Source organism: Myotis myotis, unplaced genomic scaffold (assembly GCF_014108235.1).
Source record: "Myotis myotis isolate mMyoMyo1 unplaced genomic scaffold, mMyoMyo1.p scaffold_m19_p_19, whole genome shotgun sequence".
Taxonomy (NCBI): domain Eukaryota; kingdom Metazoa; phylum Chordata; class Mammalia; order Chiroptera; family Vespertilionidae; genus Myotis; species Myotis myotis.
In genome coordinates, this window is record NW_023416323.1 from 36,527,014 (window position 1) to 36,543,942 (window position 16,929).

General features: G+C 48.3%; 1 protein-coding gene across 2 annotated transcripts; it reads left to right on the forward strand.

Moving 5' to 3' along the window:
• The first annotated feature begins 291 nt into the window (after nucleotides 1–291).
• Nucleotides 292–16,725, forward strand: GOT2 (glutamic-oxaloacetic transaminase 2). 2 transcript variants are annotated; one of them, XM_036345937.1, is made up of 10 exons: nucleotides 292–484; nucleotides 6,292–6,448; nucleotides 8,441–8,569; nucleotides 10,486–10,545; nucleotides 11,068–11,229; nucleotides 11,470–11,574; nucleotides 12,978–13,128; nucleotides 13,587–13,752; nucleotides 14,481–14,631; nucleotides 15,324–15,492. In XM_036345937.1, the coding sequence occupies exons 1-10, from the start codon at nucleotides 396–398 to the stop codon at nucleotides 15,369–15,371; spliced, it is 1,218 nt and encodes a 405-aa protein (XP_036201830.1). In that variant the 5' UTR covers nucleotides 292–395; the 3' UTR covers nucleotides 15,372–15,492. The 2 variants fall into 2 exon arrangements, with proteins under 2 accessions (XP_036201830.1, XP_036201829.1); XM_036345936.1 differs by lacking the exon at nucleotides 15,324–15,492 and adding an exon at nucleotides 15,521–16,725 and having other exon boundaries at nucleotides 294–484.
• The last annotated feature ends 204 nt before the right edge of the window (nucleotides 16,726–16,929 follow it).

Sequence of the window (16,929 nt, forward strand, 5' to 3'; positions counted from 1 at the left end):
GGGGGGTCGGCCACCTTGTCACTGGCTTAATGATGCCAGGCAAACGACTTTACCTACATCAGCCACGTTCCCATCTTTCCAAATGGCATAATAGCTGCCCCTCGCGATTAATGGAGTTCCGCGCGCCCAGCGCTGCACCTCGCGACCCGCAGTGTCGTCACGCTTCTCCGGGACCACGTGGCCCGGCGGCGCGGACCTGCCGGCGGGCGGGCGAACCCAGGCCCCGCGCCCGCCCAGCGCCGGCTCCGGCCGCCAGGGTCCGCTGTGGCGCGGCTCGGCCCGGCCGCTCTAGCCCCGCGGGGAAGTCGCTGTCCTTACCTCCCGCAGGAGCCCGCGCCTCCGCGTCTGCGCTGCCCTCGCTCCGTCCTGCAGCTGCCACTGCCCGCGTGCCCACCATGGCCCTGCTGCACTCCTGCCGCGTCCTGTCCGGGGCCGCCGCCGCCTTCCACCCAGGCCTCGCGGGCGTGGCTTCTGCCCGAGCCAGGTAAGCGGGGAAGACGGAGCCGGGGAGACCGGCCTGCCCCCCCGAGCCGCGGACCCCGCAGACACACACGCACGCACACTTTCTCGGATTGATGGCGGCGCCTCACAGTGACCCTCGGGGTCCTCCATCCCCCCTCCCGCCCCTGCCCCCGAGACCGCAGGAGAGCGTGCCAACGCGTTCCCCCGGGTGAGGAAGTGTGGCCCTCCGCGGCACCCGGACTCCCATTCAAGGTGGGGGTCACGAGGCGCAGATTCAGCGCAGGGGCGGGGGGATGGGGGGTTCCAGGGAGAGCCCACGGGCCACGGCGCGGCCGGGCCTCGCGCTCATTGGCTGCGGGGTCCGGGCTGCCTCGCGCCCATTGGCTGCGGCGCCGGCCGGGGGACCGGATGCGCCGACGGTGTGCCCTTGACGGGCTACCTGGGGGGCTGCGAGCTCACACGTCGTGGCCTCCCTGCGCCGAGCGGGCTGTGCGGGCTGGCGGCTGGCTGCCGCGTGTGTGCGGGAGAAGGGGGTGCACGGGGAGGAGGTGCCCGGGACCCTGGCTTTGAGAGCCGGCCGGCGATCCTGTCCGCATCCCGTGACCTTGACGCATAGCATCCTCACCTGCGACCCTTCCCCGCTGCCGTTTGGCCTTTGGATGGAGAAGGGCGGGGGTGTAGCGCACCTCTCTTTGGAAGCCCTTAGGAGATCCAGCCGGAGGGGCGTGGCCGTTCTTTCTCCATCTCACGGCGCTCTTTCATTTAGACGGTATTTCGTCACCGGGAGTTTGAGAGAGCCGGCCGGGCGCTGGGCCAGATATCAATCTGGTGATCAGCCAGGCGCTGGACCAGATATCAATCTGCTGATAGACGCTGCGGGGAAGAAGCCCCCGAGAGCAGTGTCACTCGGGAGATTACACGTGCAGGGCGGGGCAGCCGTAGGTAGACAGTTGTTCCTAGGGAAAATAATACGCGAATAAATAATAATACAGGAATAAACTGGGTTTCACGCGCTCACAACAGTAAACCTACTTTTGCCCCGTCCTGGACATGACCCCACACTAGTGTCTGCAGAGGAAAAGTGCAGGGCCTTGAACGCATTGGTCATTGCTTCCTAGTGGAGACCTGAGCCAGGCGACTTAAGTCTCAAGAAGAAGCCGGTTGGGGGCAGTGCCCTTAAGTACCACCTACTCTGGTTGCAACCAGATATTCACTCCAGCGAGCAAAGCCTTGACCCCTTTCCCATGCCTTGGCCTTTTCGTTGGATGTTGGATGATGACGTGAAGCCAGCAGAACAATTTGACCTTCACAAAGCCCCGCACTCTTGGCGGTAATTTCTCCCAGGCTTTCACACTGTCTTAGCTTCTTGATTTGGTTCCTTCTTGGCTCACTGTCAGGTGTGCTCCTTAAGTCGGCCTACCGACTGGCCCAGAATCAGGGAGCCGTTATCATCATTTATGCAGCAAATTTGGAGCAGAGGGAGGGGTGCCTAAAATTATGGGCACCCCATGTAGTACTGTTAGAATTATCTCTTGTTTTATGGATTTGGTTGGGCGTTTTGCGGTTCTATTTATACTATTTAGTGAAAATCCCTATGGGCGTGACCTTTTAGTCATGTTTCAGTTTGGGAGCCTGACTCACTTTTCTTTTCCGCCTTTCGCCCATTAGGATGTAAATTCCATGAAAGCAGAGACTGGACCAGCCTTGTTCACTGTTCTATCTCAGCACTTAGACTAGTGCCTGCATGTCTTTCAATTTGAGTATTTTTATTTTAGACAACGATTTGATTTTTTAATCAGTGCAATAGAAACAAATATGACATTTTAATATTGCATCTTACATCAAAGCCTAAGCATATAGGGGAACTGCGGATGCAAAATGTTTGTGTGTGTGTGTGTGTTTTATTTTTTGTGTGTTTTTATTTTAAATATATTTTTTATTGATTTTTTACAGAGAGGAAGGGAGAGGGATAGAGAGTTAGAAACATCGATGAGAGAAACATGGATCAGCCACCTCCTGCACACTCCCCACTGGGTATGTGCCTGCAACCAAGGTACATGCCCTTGGCTGGAATCGAACCTGGGACCCTTGAGTCCACAAGCGGACGCTCTATCGACTGAGCCAAACTGGCTAGGGCTGTGTGTGTGTTTTGTTTTTGTTTTTTTTTAAATATATTTTATTGATTTTTCACAGAGAGGAAGGGAGAGAGATAGAGAGTTAGAAACATCGATGAGAGAGAAACATCGATCAGCTGCCTCCTGCACATCTCCCACTGGGGATATGCCCGCAAGCCAGGTACATGCCCTTGACCGGTATCGAACCTGGGACCTTTCAGTCCACAGGCCGACGCTCTATCCACTGAGCCAAACTGGCCAGGGCTGTGTGTGTGTGTTTTTAATAGTTTGTGCCCTGGCCAGGGAGCTCGCTTGGAGTGTTGTCCCAATATGCCAAGGTTGTGGGTTCAGTCCCCAGTCCGGATGCTTACGGGAGGCAACTGATCCATGTTTCTCTCTCACATTGATATTTCTCTCTTTCCCTACCCCCTCTCTAAAAATTAATAAGCATGTCCTCAGGTGAGGATTTTTTAAAAAAACACAAAAACTAAAAATTGCTAGGTAGACTCCCAGGGGAATGGCCAGGCATTTAAATTGCAAATGCTTATCGGAATACTTTGTACCCAACATATTTTGGTTGTCTGGTCAGTATTGCTTAATAGCTCAGGCTTTGAGCTTATGTGCAAAGTTCATTGAGAGGGATCACTTGTAGGCCACTGGTTGTCTGTCTCGACTTCATCCCTAGAGCACTCGTTTTTATCAAGTACTATCTCTTTAAAAATATCAAAGTTCTGCCCTAACCGGTTTGACTCAGTGAATAGAGCGTCGGCCTGAGGACTCAAGGGTCCCAGGTTCAATTCCAGTCAAGGGCATGTACCTTGGTTGCGGGCACATACCCAGTAGGGAATGTGCAGGAGGCAGCTGATCGATGTTTCTCTCTCATCAATGTTTCTAACTCTCTATCCCTCTCCCTTCCTCTCTGTAAAAAATCAATAAAATACATTTTTTTAAAAATCAAAGTTCCTACAATGTGACAGAGTCTTTGCCCTTTTAAGGAGTGGAATAATGAAGGACATGGAGGACCTGAACATAACTACTGATGTAGGACTGATCAAATTGAGTATCCCTGCTCCTGTATTTAGATTTTTAAGGTTGAATATATTCAAATTGCTTTTAGACTTCTTCCTAAAAGATTCTACTCTCAGTTGTATCCCTGTTTCTGAGAGGATTTCTATGCCAAATAAACGTTTTAAAGGACGTGACAAATCCGTGCCCTTCCCACCATGTAACAAGGGTACGTCTGTCCCATGGTTAGGGGCAACGGCTCTGTCATCATTGATTGACAACCATGGAGACAGAGCCATCTTTTTAAAAATGAAAATTGCTTACTAGAAGCTCTATCGTATGTCCTTGACATTCAAAGTATTCCTTTCACTCATCAGCTGATGACAGTGATATAGACAGGCAGGTGGCTACGTGTTTCCAGGGTCTGAATTATGGGTAGGAAGAAACAAAAGCTTGCTTTAGGCCCTGTTTAGAAGTTGCTTGGGGATACCTTTTTCTTACTGTTGCTGAGATACTAGAGCAACCAGGAAGCCTAGAGCAAAATGCGAGAGTTTTTGTGTTCTGGCAGTGGGACTGTTGAGGAGGAAGAATGATAATATCTCCCAAGACTCTAGAAAAGACTTAAGTTATTGAAAAGCAGGAAAGGCCTGTATTTTATCATAAAGCCTTGTGACCACGTGTGCCTTGAATTCTCTGCATACTTTCCTCACCAGGCTTAGTGGCACAGAGGTTATAAATAAGAGTGTAGTGGGATAACTTAGTAACAGCGATACCAGCTAATATCAAGTACTCACTCTGTACCAGGCTCTGTTCTGTTTTATAGTTAACTAGAGGCCCAGTGCATGAAATCTGTGCACGAGTAGGGTCCCTAGGCCTGGCTGGCGATCAGGACCCATCAGGGCCTTCCTTCCCCCAGCTGCCCGGCCTTCCTTCGTTCCTCGCCACCCCCTGGTGGTCAGCGCACATCATAGCGAGCGGTCAAACTCCCGAGGGGATAATTTGCATATTAGCCTTTTATTATATAGGATAACTCCTTTCATTCTTACAAAATCCCTGTGAGATAGGCAGAGTTGTGCCTCATTGCCGGGGTCCAACCCCAGCGGGTCCAGGGGTCCCCAAAGGCGTGGACGGAGTCGGCGAAGAAGGAATGACACGGAGACAGTGTTCAGTTGATCAGCAGGCTAGCCAGGATCTCCAGCCAGGATCTCCAGCCAAGTTCTGTGTCCATGTTGTCTTGCTAGGTTCTCCAGCCAGGTTCTGTAGCCATGTTCCCTCGCTAGGTTCTCCAGCCAGGTTCTGTCCAAGTTCTCCAGCCAGGTTCAGTCACCAGGTTCTAGTCAGGTTCTCTTGCCAATTTCTGTAGTCAGGTTCAGTCCATGATCTTTTGCCATGTTCTCTCCAGCAAAGTTCTTCTGTCTCTAGAGAACGTTCTGTGTAGGTTCTGTGCCTCCTTTCTGTCTCTCTTGGTTCCGTATTCTAAGTTCTGTGTTCTAAGTTCTGTGTTCTAAGTTCTGTCTCTTGCTGTCTTGTTGCATCTGTATTTATACCAGTTGATTCCAATCCTATCAATCTCTATTACAAAGGTTAGGGCGTTTCTTATCTTCATTCCAGGGAGTAAAGATTATGTAGCTTAAGCACGAGTGTTCGTAGTTAAAGTGATTAATTACCCGCCTGGCACTTAGTTAAGAGGTTTTATTCCCTCCCTAACTTCAGGGGAAAATCCCTACCTGGGGAAACAACCTTTCTCAGAGAGGAGACCTTGGTTAAAACACATAGTGCCAAGGTGAGCAAACATATTAAGAACAGTATGCCATATATGCCAGGTCCTTTGAAACAGCAAGGATGGACCGGCTCCCGGCACCTCATTTTACAGACTGGCTCTAAAAATGGAAGTATATTCATGCCCGGCCAGCATGGCTCAGTGGTTGAGTGTCGACCTATGAACCAGGAGGTCACAGTTCGATTTCCAGTCAGGGCACATGCCCGGGTGTGGCCTCGATCCACAGTGAGGGTGTGCAGGAGGCAGCTGATCACTGATTCTCTCTCATTGTCATTGATATTTCTATCTCTTCTCCTACCCCTCTCTGAAATCAATGAAAGATATATTTGAAAAAAAAAAACTGCAAGTATATTCATGTCACTCCCCTTACCTGATCACCATACGTCTTGCCCCCTCCCAAAAAAAAGTAATGATTCCCATATTTTTACTACATTCAAGGTGGGGCCGAGGAAACATTTTAACAAGCTCTTAACAAATATGGGAACAGGATAAAAACCCAAGCCCTTTGGGGTGGGGGGAAGTTGTCACACATTATCCTCTTACACTGGTCCTTGCTGGCTTCTCTAGTTTCATCTTTTACCATTCTCAGCTTCTCACCGCCGAATTACTTGAAATAGTCTTTGCCTGGGAATTCAGGTCAGGTCTGGACTGCATTGAAAGCCTACACATGCATCCTGTCCTCCCCAGGATGATTCAGGGAGGCGGCCCCTTCCGCTCCTTACAGGATTTGTATTGAGATTATTGGTCTTCCCCGCCCTTCTTCGAGGTGCTCTGAGGTCTTATGCATTATTGAACTATGGTGCCTGTTGCTTTACCGTGTGCACAGTAAACATGCAACCATTCATTGAAGTGGATTCGTGGCAGATCCAAGATGTCTCTGGCCATGGGAATCTTGCTTCTGTAACTGATGTCTTGTCTTTCCCATTTCAGCTCCTGGTGGGCCCATGTGGAGATGGGGCCCCCAGATCCCATCCTGGGAGTCACAGAAGCCTTTAAAAGAGACACCAACAGCAAAAAGATGAACCTGGGAGTCGGTGCCTACCGGGACGACAATGGAAAGCCTTACGTGCTCCCTAGTATCCGGAAGGTGAGCGTGCCGTCCATCTCCTGCCTGGTTGGGAGAAGTACGCTGACGGGAGGTCCCGGGGAGCGGCAGAAAGACCACTGGACCGGGAGCCAGGAGACCCAGGCTCAGGCTCTGGTACTAACTGTTCCCATCAGGTTGTCTGAGCTGCAGTCCCCTTGGCTATAAGAGAGAGCCATTGGAAGTGCCATGGTCTTTCCTAAGGTTGCATTTCTGTGATTGTCTCTGAAAGAGCCATAGTGTCATATGTAATTCTGAGAGTGCACAAAAGGACCAAGAATTTCAATGCTGTCTCGCGCATAGAATTAGGCCTTTGTGGATGGGCATTACTCTTTTTTTCCATTTCTCTCATTTTAATTGCCTTAATAAAGCCCACCTTCTCACACAGACATACTCTGTCCTTTTTTCCTATTGAACTGTAGAATAATTTTCTTTATTTTTGTTGCATATTTATTAGTAGTCTTACTATTGGTTATTATAGTTATAATTTAACTAATCCTCTAGGAACAATTCTTTTTTTAAAATATATTTTATTGATTTTTTACAGAGAGGAAGGGAGAGGGATAGAAAGTTAGAAACATGGATGAGAGAGAAACATCAATCAGCTGCCTCCTGCACACCCCCTACCGGGAATGTGCCCGCAACCAAGGTACATGCCCTTGACTGGAATCGAACCTGGGACCCTTCAGTCCGCAGGCCGATGCTCTATCCACTGAGCCAAACCAGTTAAGGCGGAACAATTCTTTTTTAAGAAAGTATGTCTTCCTTTGCATCTGTCCCTCCTCCATTGAAATATGAATGTGCTGCTTTGCCACTTCCAAAGTGGATGGTGATGTGTCTGTCATTCTTCCGTACTGCAGAGCTAGGCACCATGAGTGGCAGTTCAGAATACTCTGGGGTAAGAGTATTCTCTCATCACCCGAACTGTTACGCCCTCATGAGCCACTGCGGTAATAGAGTGGGGGCTGAATGAACCACTGAAGAAAAATTTCTGAGTACATAGGAGTGCACCTTAGGTATCATCTCTACAAGTCTCTTAGTAGCAAAAAGGACTCAAGAAGCAGGGTGTGGTTTTGGTCTCAAATCAGTTTAGCATACCCAGCAAATGTAGCTGTTGTAAGCTGGAACCCCACCACACACTTGTGTACATTAGCTCATCGGCTCTTCACCTCAACCATATGAGGTGTAGGAACAGCTGTTCCCTCATTCAACAGATGAGGAAACGGGCTCAGAAAGATTAATAATTTGCCCAGGTCAACACAGCTAGTAAGTTCTTAGACTGGCATATATCTTGAAATACTTCCTTTTTATGTATTTTCTTTGATTTTTATTATCTTCCTAGAGGCCTGGCACACGAAATTCATGCACTTGGGAGGGGAGGTCCCTCAGAGGCGGGAGAAGCTCCCACCACTGCCTCTGCGCTCGCCAGCCCTGAGCCCGGCTTCTGCACTGACCAGGGGGCAGCTCCTGTGTTGAGCGTCTGCCCCCTGGTGGTCGGTGTGCGTCATAGCGATCGGTCATTCTGCCGTTCAGTCAGTTTGCATATTAGCCTTTTATTACATAGAATATCTGTTTTAAGTATTGCTCTTAAGTCTTGTTATGGTGCATTCCAAGAATACCGTTTTAGGTTAAATGGTAACCAAGAGACAGTATATACCCATCCACATAAAACTGAACTTTAAAATTAATTTAAGTATTTCTGTTCTGCAATATAACATATAAAGTATTCTACTTATCCTTCTTCTGGGACAATATCTCCAAATAAAAAAAATAAAGCTTTACCTCCAAAATTTAAGTAGAAAACATTTAATACAGGCTGGGGCAAAAGTTAGGTTTACAGTTATGAGTACACGAAACAGTTTATTCTTGTATTATTTATTAATTATTGTACTATTTTCTATATGAACAAACCATAAACCAACTTTTGCCCCACCTGTCTTAATCAAGATAATTCCAGGTGAAAAGAGCTAAACAGATGCTTTTTCTCTTGTCTAGGCAGAGGCCCAGATTGCTGCAAAAAACCTGGACAAGGAATACCTGCCCATCGGGGGACTGGCCGAGTTCTGTAAGGCGTCTGCAGAGCTAGCCCTGGGCGAGAACAGCGAAGTGCTGAAAAGCGGCCGGGTAAGCGAGCAGACTCCGGTGTCATACAGGGTCTGTCGTTAAATGTAATAATTCAGATACATTTGAGATAATTCAAACAATTCAAAACAAATAAGAAAAGAAACATCACTTTGTGCTTGGTGATGGTTTTGAGGTGGCCACGCTTTTGCTAATATCTCTGCTTTAGCTAATAAATTGGCCCTACTTAAATAAAAGATTTCCTATAACACCAGTTCCAAAAAATATGGTAGTGACTTGATAGATTTGACACTGCTTTTCTGTTAGTTTCCATGTGCTTATGTTCATTTTACATTAAATACGCTTTAGAAACTCCAAACTGTGCCTAGTTTTAGGCCTATACTTAGCCCCCACCCTCATGCCCTAAGCTTCCAGCTTAGATGGAGGAAGCAAGCAGGAAACAAGCCACAGGTAGGCTCTGGCAGCTGGGACCAGCCGGGCACTCTGCTGGGCCTTCACAGCCCCGCTCCCTTCCTGCTGCCTCCCTCCTCTCTGAGGTCCAGGGAGCGTCACTGCGGCCATGATGGGGAGCACAAGTGTCCCTTAGTTACCTCCTTCCGGCTCCCTGAGGGGTCCCTTCTTACGGAAGAGAGGTGGCCCTGAAGGTCACTGCACATGAGCTTTTGCACACAGATTCCCATATGCACCGTGGAGTACATACAGGCCCACACTTGTAGTAGAGACTAGCATCAAGCACGCGGGCCACCAAACAGCTCACCTGACCCAACGGCTCATGTGCCTTATAGTTTACTTTCTTTTGAAACATGTATGTTCTTCTAATGGATACATTTGTATGTTTAAATCCCCCCCCCCTTTAAGTCTGGGGAAAACACACAAAGTAGCAAAACTAAGCCAACACTTCTCCCCTCCGCACCCCTCCAAGGACAGAATAAATACATTTTATTTACAAGACTGGTCTAAGTCCACAGGTTAGTTCATTGACTCAGAGTAAAACGTATAACCTTGACCCAGTGGGCATGGAGCAATGACCATAAGTCATGGACAGGATATGGTTTGACTAATATCCATACAGTCAACCACCTGTTAACCCCTCGTGAAAACTTGTGGGGGGGTTTTTTTCTGTAATTTTTGCTTAGTCTGTGTACCTCTAGTCAATTGTTACCTAAGTATGCAACTGGCCTATCTTAAAATAACATCAGTTTGCCTTTTATAAACTGCTGTGCCTTTGTGAACCATTGGTATCAGATCTACAGTCAGGTGTTTATTTTTATCACGCCAAGGTTTGCAGAGACTAAGTTTGGCTAGGAAAGAGTTTGTTGGTTGGGTTCCTCCCATTAATGCAGTGTCCGCCAGTCCAGAAAACAGGTTGGTGTTTTGTAGAGCCTTGCTTCTGTGGTGCCTTAAAAAAAAAACACTGTGGTTTCCTACTCATCTCCTACATGGACTGGTTTGAAGAAAGAGATCTACTCAGGCATCTGTCCAAATGATTAACATTTCAGATTCTGAAAACTCCTACAAGGAGCCTCTTGGACAACCTTTGATATGCAGTAATGTTAGTCTAAGGTACTTTTCAAGGACCTTTGATGTTCAGAGTCACTCCATTTTGTATAATTCTACAATAATGTTTAAACGTGGTAATTGTTCTTAGTGTCTTTTTTTCCCCCCCACTGGGAAGGTGGGGATTTTGTGTCCTGAAAGTCTCACGTAACACGGGATGGTGCTACTAACAGGCTGTAAGGAATTAGCTTCTGCATCAGCAGGGCTGTTGGAAACTGAAGAGACCGCCCTTTAGGGAACCCATGAGGAGAGTCCAGTCAGTCTGTGGCTTAGCAAATGGGGAGATGAAGCAGTGCCGTTCTCTCACTTCCTGGTGCTCATTTGGGGGTGTCCCAGCCTCTGTGCCTCTCTCTGCTGAGCTCAGGGAGTGGCGCCTCACTGGCCTCGTGTCTCTCCCGCAGTACGTCACCGTGCAGACCATTTCTGGAACCGGGGCCTTAAGGATCGGAGCCAGCTTTCTGGTGAGTCTGGAAATTTCGTCAGCAAAGAGCTGTAGGATGACGGGGTTTTCTACCGCTTGTGTGTTTGCTGACTCAGACGTAGACCTCCTGTCTCCACAACCTTGGAAGACTTCTCATTCCCTGATAAATGAACTTGGGGGTTAATAATTAAAGTACTTAGAAGAAATCACAGACATTATAATTATAGTAAGACTATATAATAATAATGAGTATGATTTATTGAGCACTTCCTGTTACTAGGAGCTTTTATATTTTAACTCATCTGATCTTTCTGAAGGAGGTTCAGTTAACACCATTTTACAGTTGAAGAAAGTGAGGCCGCGGTAGGTGCTTGGCCACGCGGCCGTGTAACTGTCAGAGCCTGGGTTTCCCCCAGGCAGTCTCACTGCTTAGTCAGTACTGGCTCTCACTCAGGGAGAGGAGCTGTGTTTCAGGAGAGAAAAACGTCTTTTCCGTAAAATAGATCAACTTTTTCGCCTCCCCGTTCATCCGTTTTTCATTCCCTTTCATCCCATCTCTCAGCAAAGATTTTTCAAGTTCAGCCGAGATGTGTTTCTGCCCAAACCGACCTGGGGGAATCACACGCCCATCTTCAGGGACGCTGGCATGCAGCTGCAGGGCTACCGCTACTATGACCCCAAGACGTGCGGCTTTGACTTCACGGGCGCCATGGAGGACATTTCCGTAAGTGTGGCTCTCCGTGGGGGAGTGGGGGGGCGGGGGGGGATCAGTAGTAAACCTCCTGTGGAGAGTTGAGGTCGCCCAGCGTGGTCTCAACACCTGACGTAAAATACGGAGGATGAGCCAACTCCAGACCTTGGGTTCTTTTTGTTATTTACCAAGTAATAGTGGCCCTGTGGCATTTCGGGAGAATTGTCTCCTTGTCAAGCTGCACAGCGATCTCATGGTTGTTTGTCTTCTCAGAAAATGCCCCAGCAGAGTGTCCTCCTCCTGCACGCCTGTGCCCACAACCCCACGGGCGTGGACCCTCGCCCCGAGCAGTGGAAGGAGATAGCCTCCGTGGTGAAGGTGAGGGCCGAGCTGCCTGGTGACAGTTCTGTGCGGTAACTAGCCTTCGGCGCTTCACTGGCAACAGCTGAACAGACAACTACCTGGAGCCCACGTGAAATTTCCACACTTTAAAAAAAAATGTTTTTATTTCAGAGAGGAAGGACAAGGGAGGGAGGGAGAGAGAAATATCAGTAATGAGAGAGAATCATTGATTGGCTGCCTCTTACACCATCCTGCTGGGGATGGAGCCCGCAACCCAGGCATATGCCCTGACCGCGAATCGAACCGTGACCTCCTGGTTCAGGGGTCAACCCTCAACCATTGAGCCCCACCGGCCAGGTCCACACATTTATTAACAGCCAGGAAAGGGCTCCGCATTTGCAAGATTAACAATTCTGTACTTGATGCTACCTGAGCAGGTGGAGATAATTTCTGTTCCTCAGCCGGGTCTAGGAAATTCTGATAAAACTGTCGTTGCCTGGCCTGTATTGTAGGCATCCACTGGCCCCACATGTCTGCTGGTGGGGTCTCCAGCTGTCCTGGTCAGTGGTTAAACTTGTTCACCCTTTTCCTCTTTTTCATGTCCCCTCCTATCCTTGCCACTTCCCTCGGCATCGCCATTGTCACTCATGGGGTCAGAATTCCTAGGGAGGAAGATACTCCTGTCGCCTGCATCCCCATTGTCACTCCTTTTGGTTCCCCTTCCTTTACGTTCTGTCAGACCTCAGCTGCAAACAGAATGAGAGAGAGAAGCAGCATTCGGAGAGCACTTTCAGGATGAGATGGCTCTGACGTGGTCAGCCCCTGAGCCCCGGGTATAAGATGAGTCTGCCAGGGTGACGTTAGCTCCAGAAAGGCTGGTGCTGATCCTGTGCTGCCTAAACTGAAATAATTATCCAACCACTCGGCCTAAAACGAGCTTCCCATTTGAGTAAGCAGCTGCCTGGGGAGATGGAGATTAAGATTCTCCTTTCTTGCCCTAACTGGTTTGGCTCAGTGGATAGAGCGTTGTCCTCCGGACTCAAGGGTCCCGGGTTCGATTCCAGTCAAGGGCATGTACCTTGGTTGCGGGGGTGTGCAGGAGGCAGCTGATCGATGTTTCTCTCTCATCCATGTTTCTAGCTCTCTATTCCCTCTCCCTTCTTCTCTGTAAAAAATCAATAAAATATATTTTAAAAAAAAAAAAAAAAAAAGATTCTCCTTTCTTAGTGTCTTCTTGAGGGACCATACCAACCGGAGTAAAGAAATGTACATTGATATCTGAACTCTTAGGGAACGGAGACGTTGTCAGGCTGCCTGGGGCGGAGACTGTGTTGATTCTGTCTCTGTGAGGCAGGTGTGGGCCCAATAAGCACAGTGACCCTCTGGGCATCTTGAGAGGGGCTGCCTGGAGTTTTCATCTTCTTCTCTTTTCCTTCCAGAAAAACAACCTCTTTGCGTTCTTCGACATGGCCTACCAAGGCTTTGCCAGCGGCGATGGCAACAAGGATGCCTGGGCTGTGCGCCACTTCATCGAACAGGGCATTAATGTCTGCCTCTGCCAGTCCTATGCCAAGAACATGGGCTTATACGGTAAAGTGAAGGACCCAGTGCGCGTGTGTTCTGATGACATTGAGGAATGCTGGGAGGGGTGCCACACAGGTGTGGGGTTGTGGGTGTGTGTGTGTGTGTGTGTTGTCCCTGTCCCTCCTTCCCCAGAGAGGAAAGACAGGTAAAATGCATTGTACTGATCTTAGCCACATCTTCTTTAGTGTCCTTGAATTTTCCCAGCAAAGAAAACTGATTACTGCTTCTCTAAAAAGTGACTGTTCCATGAGCCACAAAGATGGATGCAAGAGAAAGAGACCTTTAAATACTCTTGAGTATTCAACTCTCTGTTGTACCCAGATTCACCATCCTGGTTTCTAAAAACTTTTTACTTAAAGAGTTATTTTTGTGGTGTTGCCGTTGGAAACAGCTAATGTGTAGCACATGTAATCGTGATTTGCTTTAGATAGAACTAGACGACAAGATCCATTCTGTCTTTTCAGGTGAGCGTGTGGGAGCCTTCACTGTGGTCTGCAAAGATGCCGATGAGGCCAAAAAGGTGGAGTCACAGTTGAAGATCTTGATTCGCCCCATGTATTCCAACCCTCCTGTCAACGGGGCCCGCATCGCCTCCACCGTTCTGAACAGCCCCGATCTGCGAAAGCAATGGTAAAGACACGTCGCCGCCTCAGCCACCCCCTTCCCCCACTAAGTCTTCAAAGCTTGTTCATAATCAGCCACTAGTGACGCCCAGCATCACACAGCTACCGCATGTGGAAGGGGGCAGGGAGAGAAGAGTGCCTTTTGTTAGCACTTTCCAATAGATACATTGGTCTTTCCCTCAGAGAGACGAACATAATGCAAAGATGGTATTTCCTTTTACTCCATCATCTCCAGGTTAAGTAATTTCAAGTTCATATTGAAGTACCTTACAGAGGAAAACTTCCTGAAGAAAATCATAGTTTTGTTTTTATTTTAATACCATCTGAATACCTTGGCACCTGAGCTCTAAGGTAGTGTTACTCAGTATTTGTTTGTTTTTTAATATTTTTTTATTGATTTCAGAGAGGAAGAGAGAGAGAGAGAGAGAGAGAGAGAGAATCATCCATCACATGCCCCCCATTGGGGATCAAGCCCACAACCCGGGTATGTGCCCTGACCAGGAATCTAACCGTGACCTCCTAGTTCATAGGTCAACGCTCAGCCACTGAGCCACGCCAGCTGGGTATAAAACAGAATACTATAAAATAGTTTTTTCTTCCTGGACCAGCATATGACTCAGTCAGGGACACACTAGGGTCCAATAGGGAGTACTCAAGGAAGGTGAAAATGCTGTGAGCTGTGGCGTATCTAACGGGACTTGGCCAGAATGGAGCTGCATCCCAGGCTTTTTACAGGTTGCAGGAAGTGAAAGGCATGGCCGACCGCATCATTAGCATGCGGACCCAGCTGGTCTCCAACCTCAAGAAGGAGGGCTCCTCCCACAACTGGCAGCACATCACCGACCAGATTGGCATGTTTTGTTTCACAGGACTGAAGCCCGAGCAGGTGAGTGGACTCTCGGTAGCAGACCAGTTACTCAGTCCTAGGGCACCTACCTGTTCAGGATTACCCCGAAAACAGTCATTTTATAGGCTTTTAGGGAAATGAAGTATGTATGTAGCATTCATTCTGCTTTGTTTTTTATTAGTCATTTACCTATTTGCATCGTCCAGGAGGTGCAAACTTCCAAAGAGCAGGACTTGTCTTCATCATTTTTTGTGATAACCACTGCTTCTGTAAGAGATACCAAATAAGCTGGAACCTGAAAATTACAGGCAGTCCTCAGGTTACGTCAGACTCGATGTACGTTGTTTCGTGGTTACGTCACCATCTCCCATTTATTAAAAAAAAAAAAAAAAAAGGTTCCGTCATTTTGACATACGTACATATGTGCTTTATGTTTTTTATTATTTATTTACCACAAGTAAAGGTCAGGAATTGTTATCTTTCTTTTAAATTTTTTACTGTTTCACTTCATTACTGCTTTGTATGTGCTCCACGTGAGTGATGTAGGTGCTTCTGTAGGTGGGTTCCGACTTACGGCAATAATCGCGTTACGTCGCGCCGTAGGAACGGATCTGCGACGTAACCCGAGGACCTACTGTAGAAAGAGAAACAGCTGATCCACAGCTGGATCCCGGATCTGTTTTTCCTGCAAATGCTGACTCTAACATTTTTTCCCCCCCGTTCCTCCTCAGAATTCATCACCCTACTGTAAAGTAGCTTTTCTTCTTTCACTCTATTAAGCTAACACACCAAATTCTGGAACTAGGGTTTAATTGAAAAAAACACAGAGCCTCTGTTATTTTTCTATCTTAACACGTGGCTCTTGTGCCAGGGCTGGGGACACACACTCGCGTGAGCTGGACATGCCCAAGCATTCTTCTCTCTGCAGGTGGAGCGGCTGACCAAGGAGTTCTCGGTCTACATGACAAAGGACGGCCGCATCTCCGTGGCAGGGGTCACCTCCGGCAACGTGGGCTACCTTGCCCATGCCATTCACCAGGTCACCAAGTAATGTTCCCGATGAGAGGAAACAGAGACAACCCCCCTGCCGACCTCCGCTGCTGTGGGCTGCACACGGAGGAAGAGGGAGGGTGGGTGGTGGTGGGCGGATCACTTCTTTCAACCACAGTACTTCAAACTCAGCGATGGAATGGTTTCTCGGCAAAGGACTTGTAGGGAACTAGGCAGAGGCATCTGTGGCTGGTGCGTGGAACTTTGTGGCTCTAAACCAAAATCTCCCTCACCTGTGTACCTCCAGCTTTTCCGAAAGAGTTTACATGTACAAGAACGTCATAGCCAAAAACCTGTCAATCGCACCATTGCAATATTCCAGAAGCTTTAACTGAAGCACCGGATGGTGTCGATGCCACGTATTCGAGCCTCTGTGAGAAGACCTGGCTCCAGCAATCATGGGCAGCCTCACAGTTGTGCTCCCGGATTGAGCAGCCTCACCAACAGACCACATTGCAGAAACCGAGCTTCGTGAAAGCTAGCGCATCGGCTGCCACTGCGACCAGGAACAGGAAAAGATGCTGTTTCCGGTCTTAAGAAAAAGAGCAAGAAGGCTCTGCTTCTGGTACTTACTTGTGGGCATTTCAATGTTCCCTTCTCTTCTATCAGCGCTGCTCTTCTCCGTAGACACAAAGATCTATAACCAGCCTAGATTTTCACCCTCTTCTGCTTGATTGACCATCAACCCCACCCTGTAGCACTTACTCATCTGAAGAATGAAGAAGATAATTTACTGCTCACCCCACACCCTCACCTCTCAACAAAGAATAGCGGAGAATGGTTAACAGATTATTGCAGCGTCCTCTTCAGTGATTGCTTGTCTCCCGCCGGGATGTCGCCTCTGCCCAGTTGGACCTCGTACCCTAGTGCAGTGTTGTGCAGCCACTCGTCTCCCGTCCCAAGTCGGGTGATGTGGGATTGAGCCAGGCAGGAGGATATTCAGGTTTTGGTTTTAACCTTCATGCGCTTCCAGCTGGGCTCGGGCTTCATTCACCCTTTAGAAAGATCACCACCACCTACTCTAATCGTGTAGACTTACTGCAGCCTGGTTTCTCTGTTACAATAAAGTTACTGCGACCCAACCACTGTCGACTATGTTTTATTTTCTCTTTAATGGGAGGAAAGGGCAGGAGTGGGTGTATATCCCAGAACTCTGAAGTCATGTCCAGCTGACCATGAGCCAATGGGTGTGTGAGCTGTTCTGAATGTAAACTAAAGCCACATCCTTGTCTTGCTCTCACTCAGCTTGTCTAGTCCAAAGATGTTGGAAATGTAGATACGATCCAC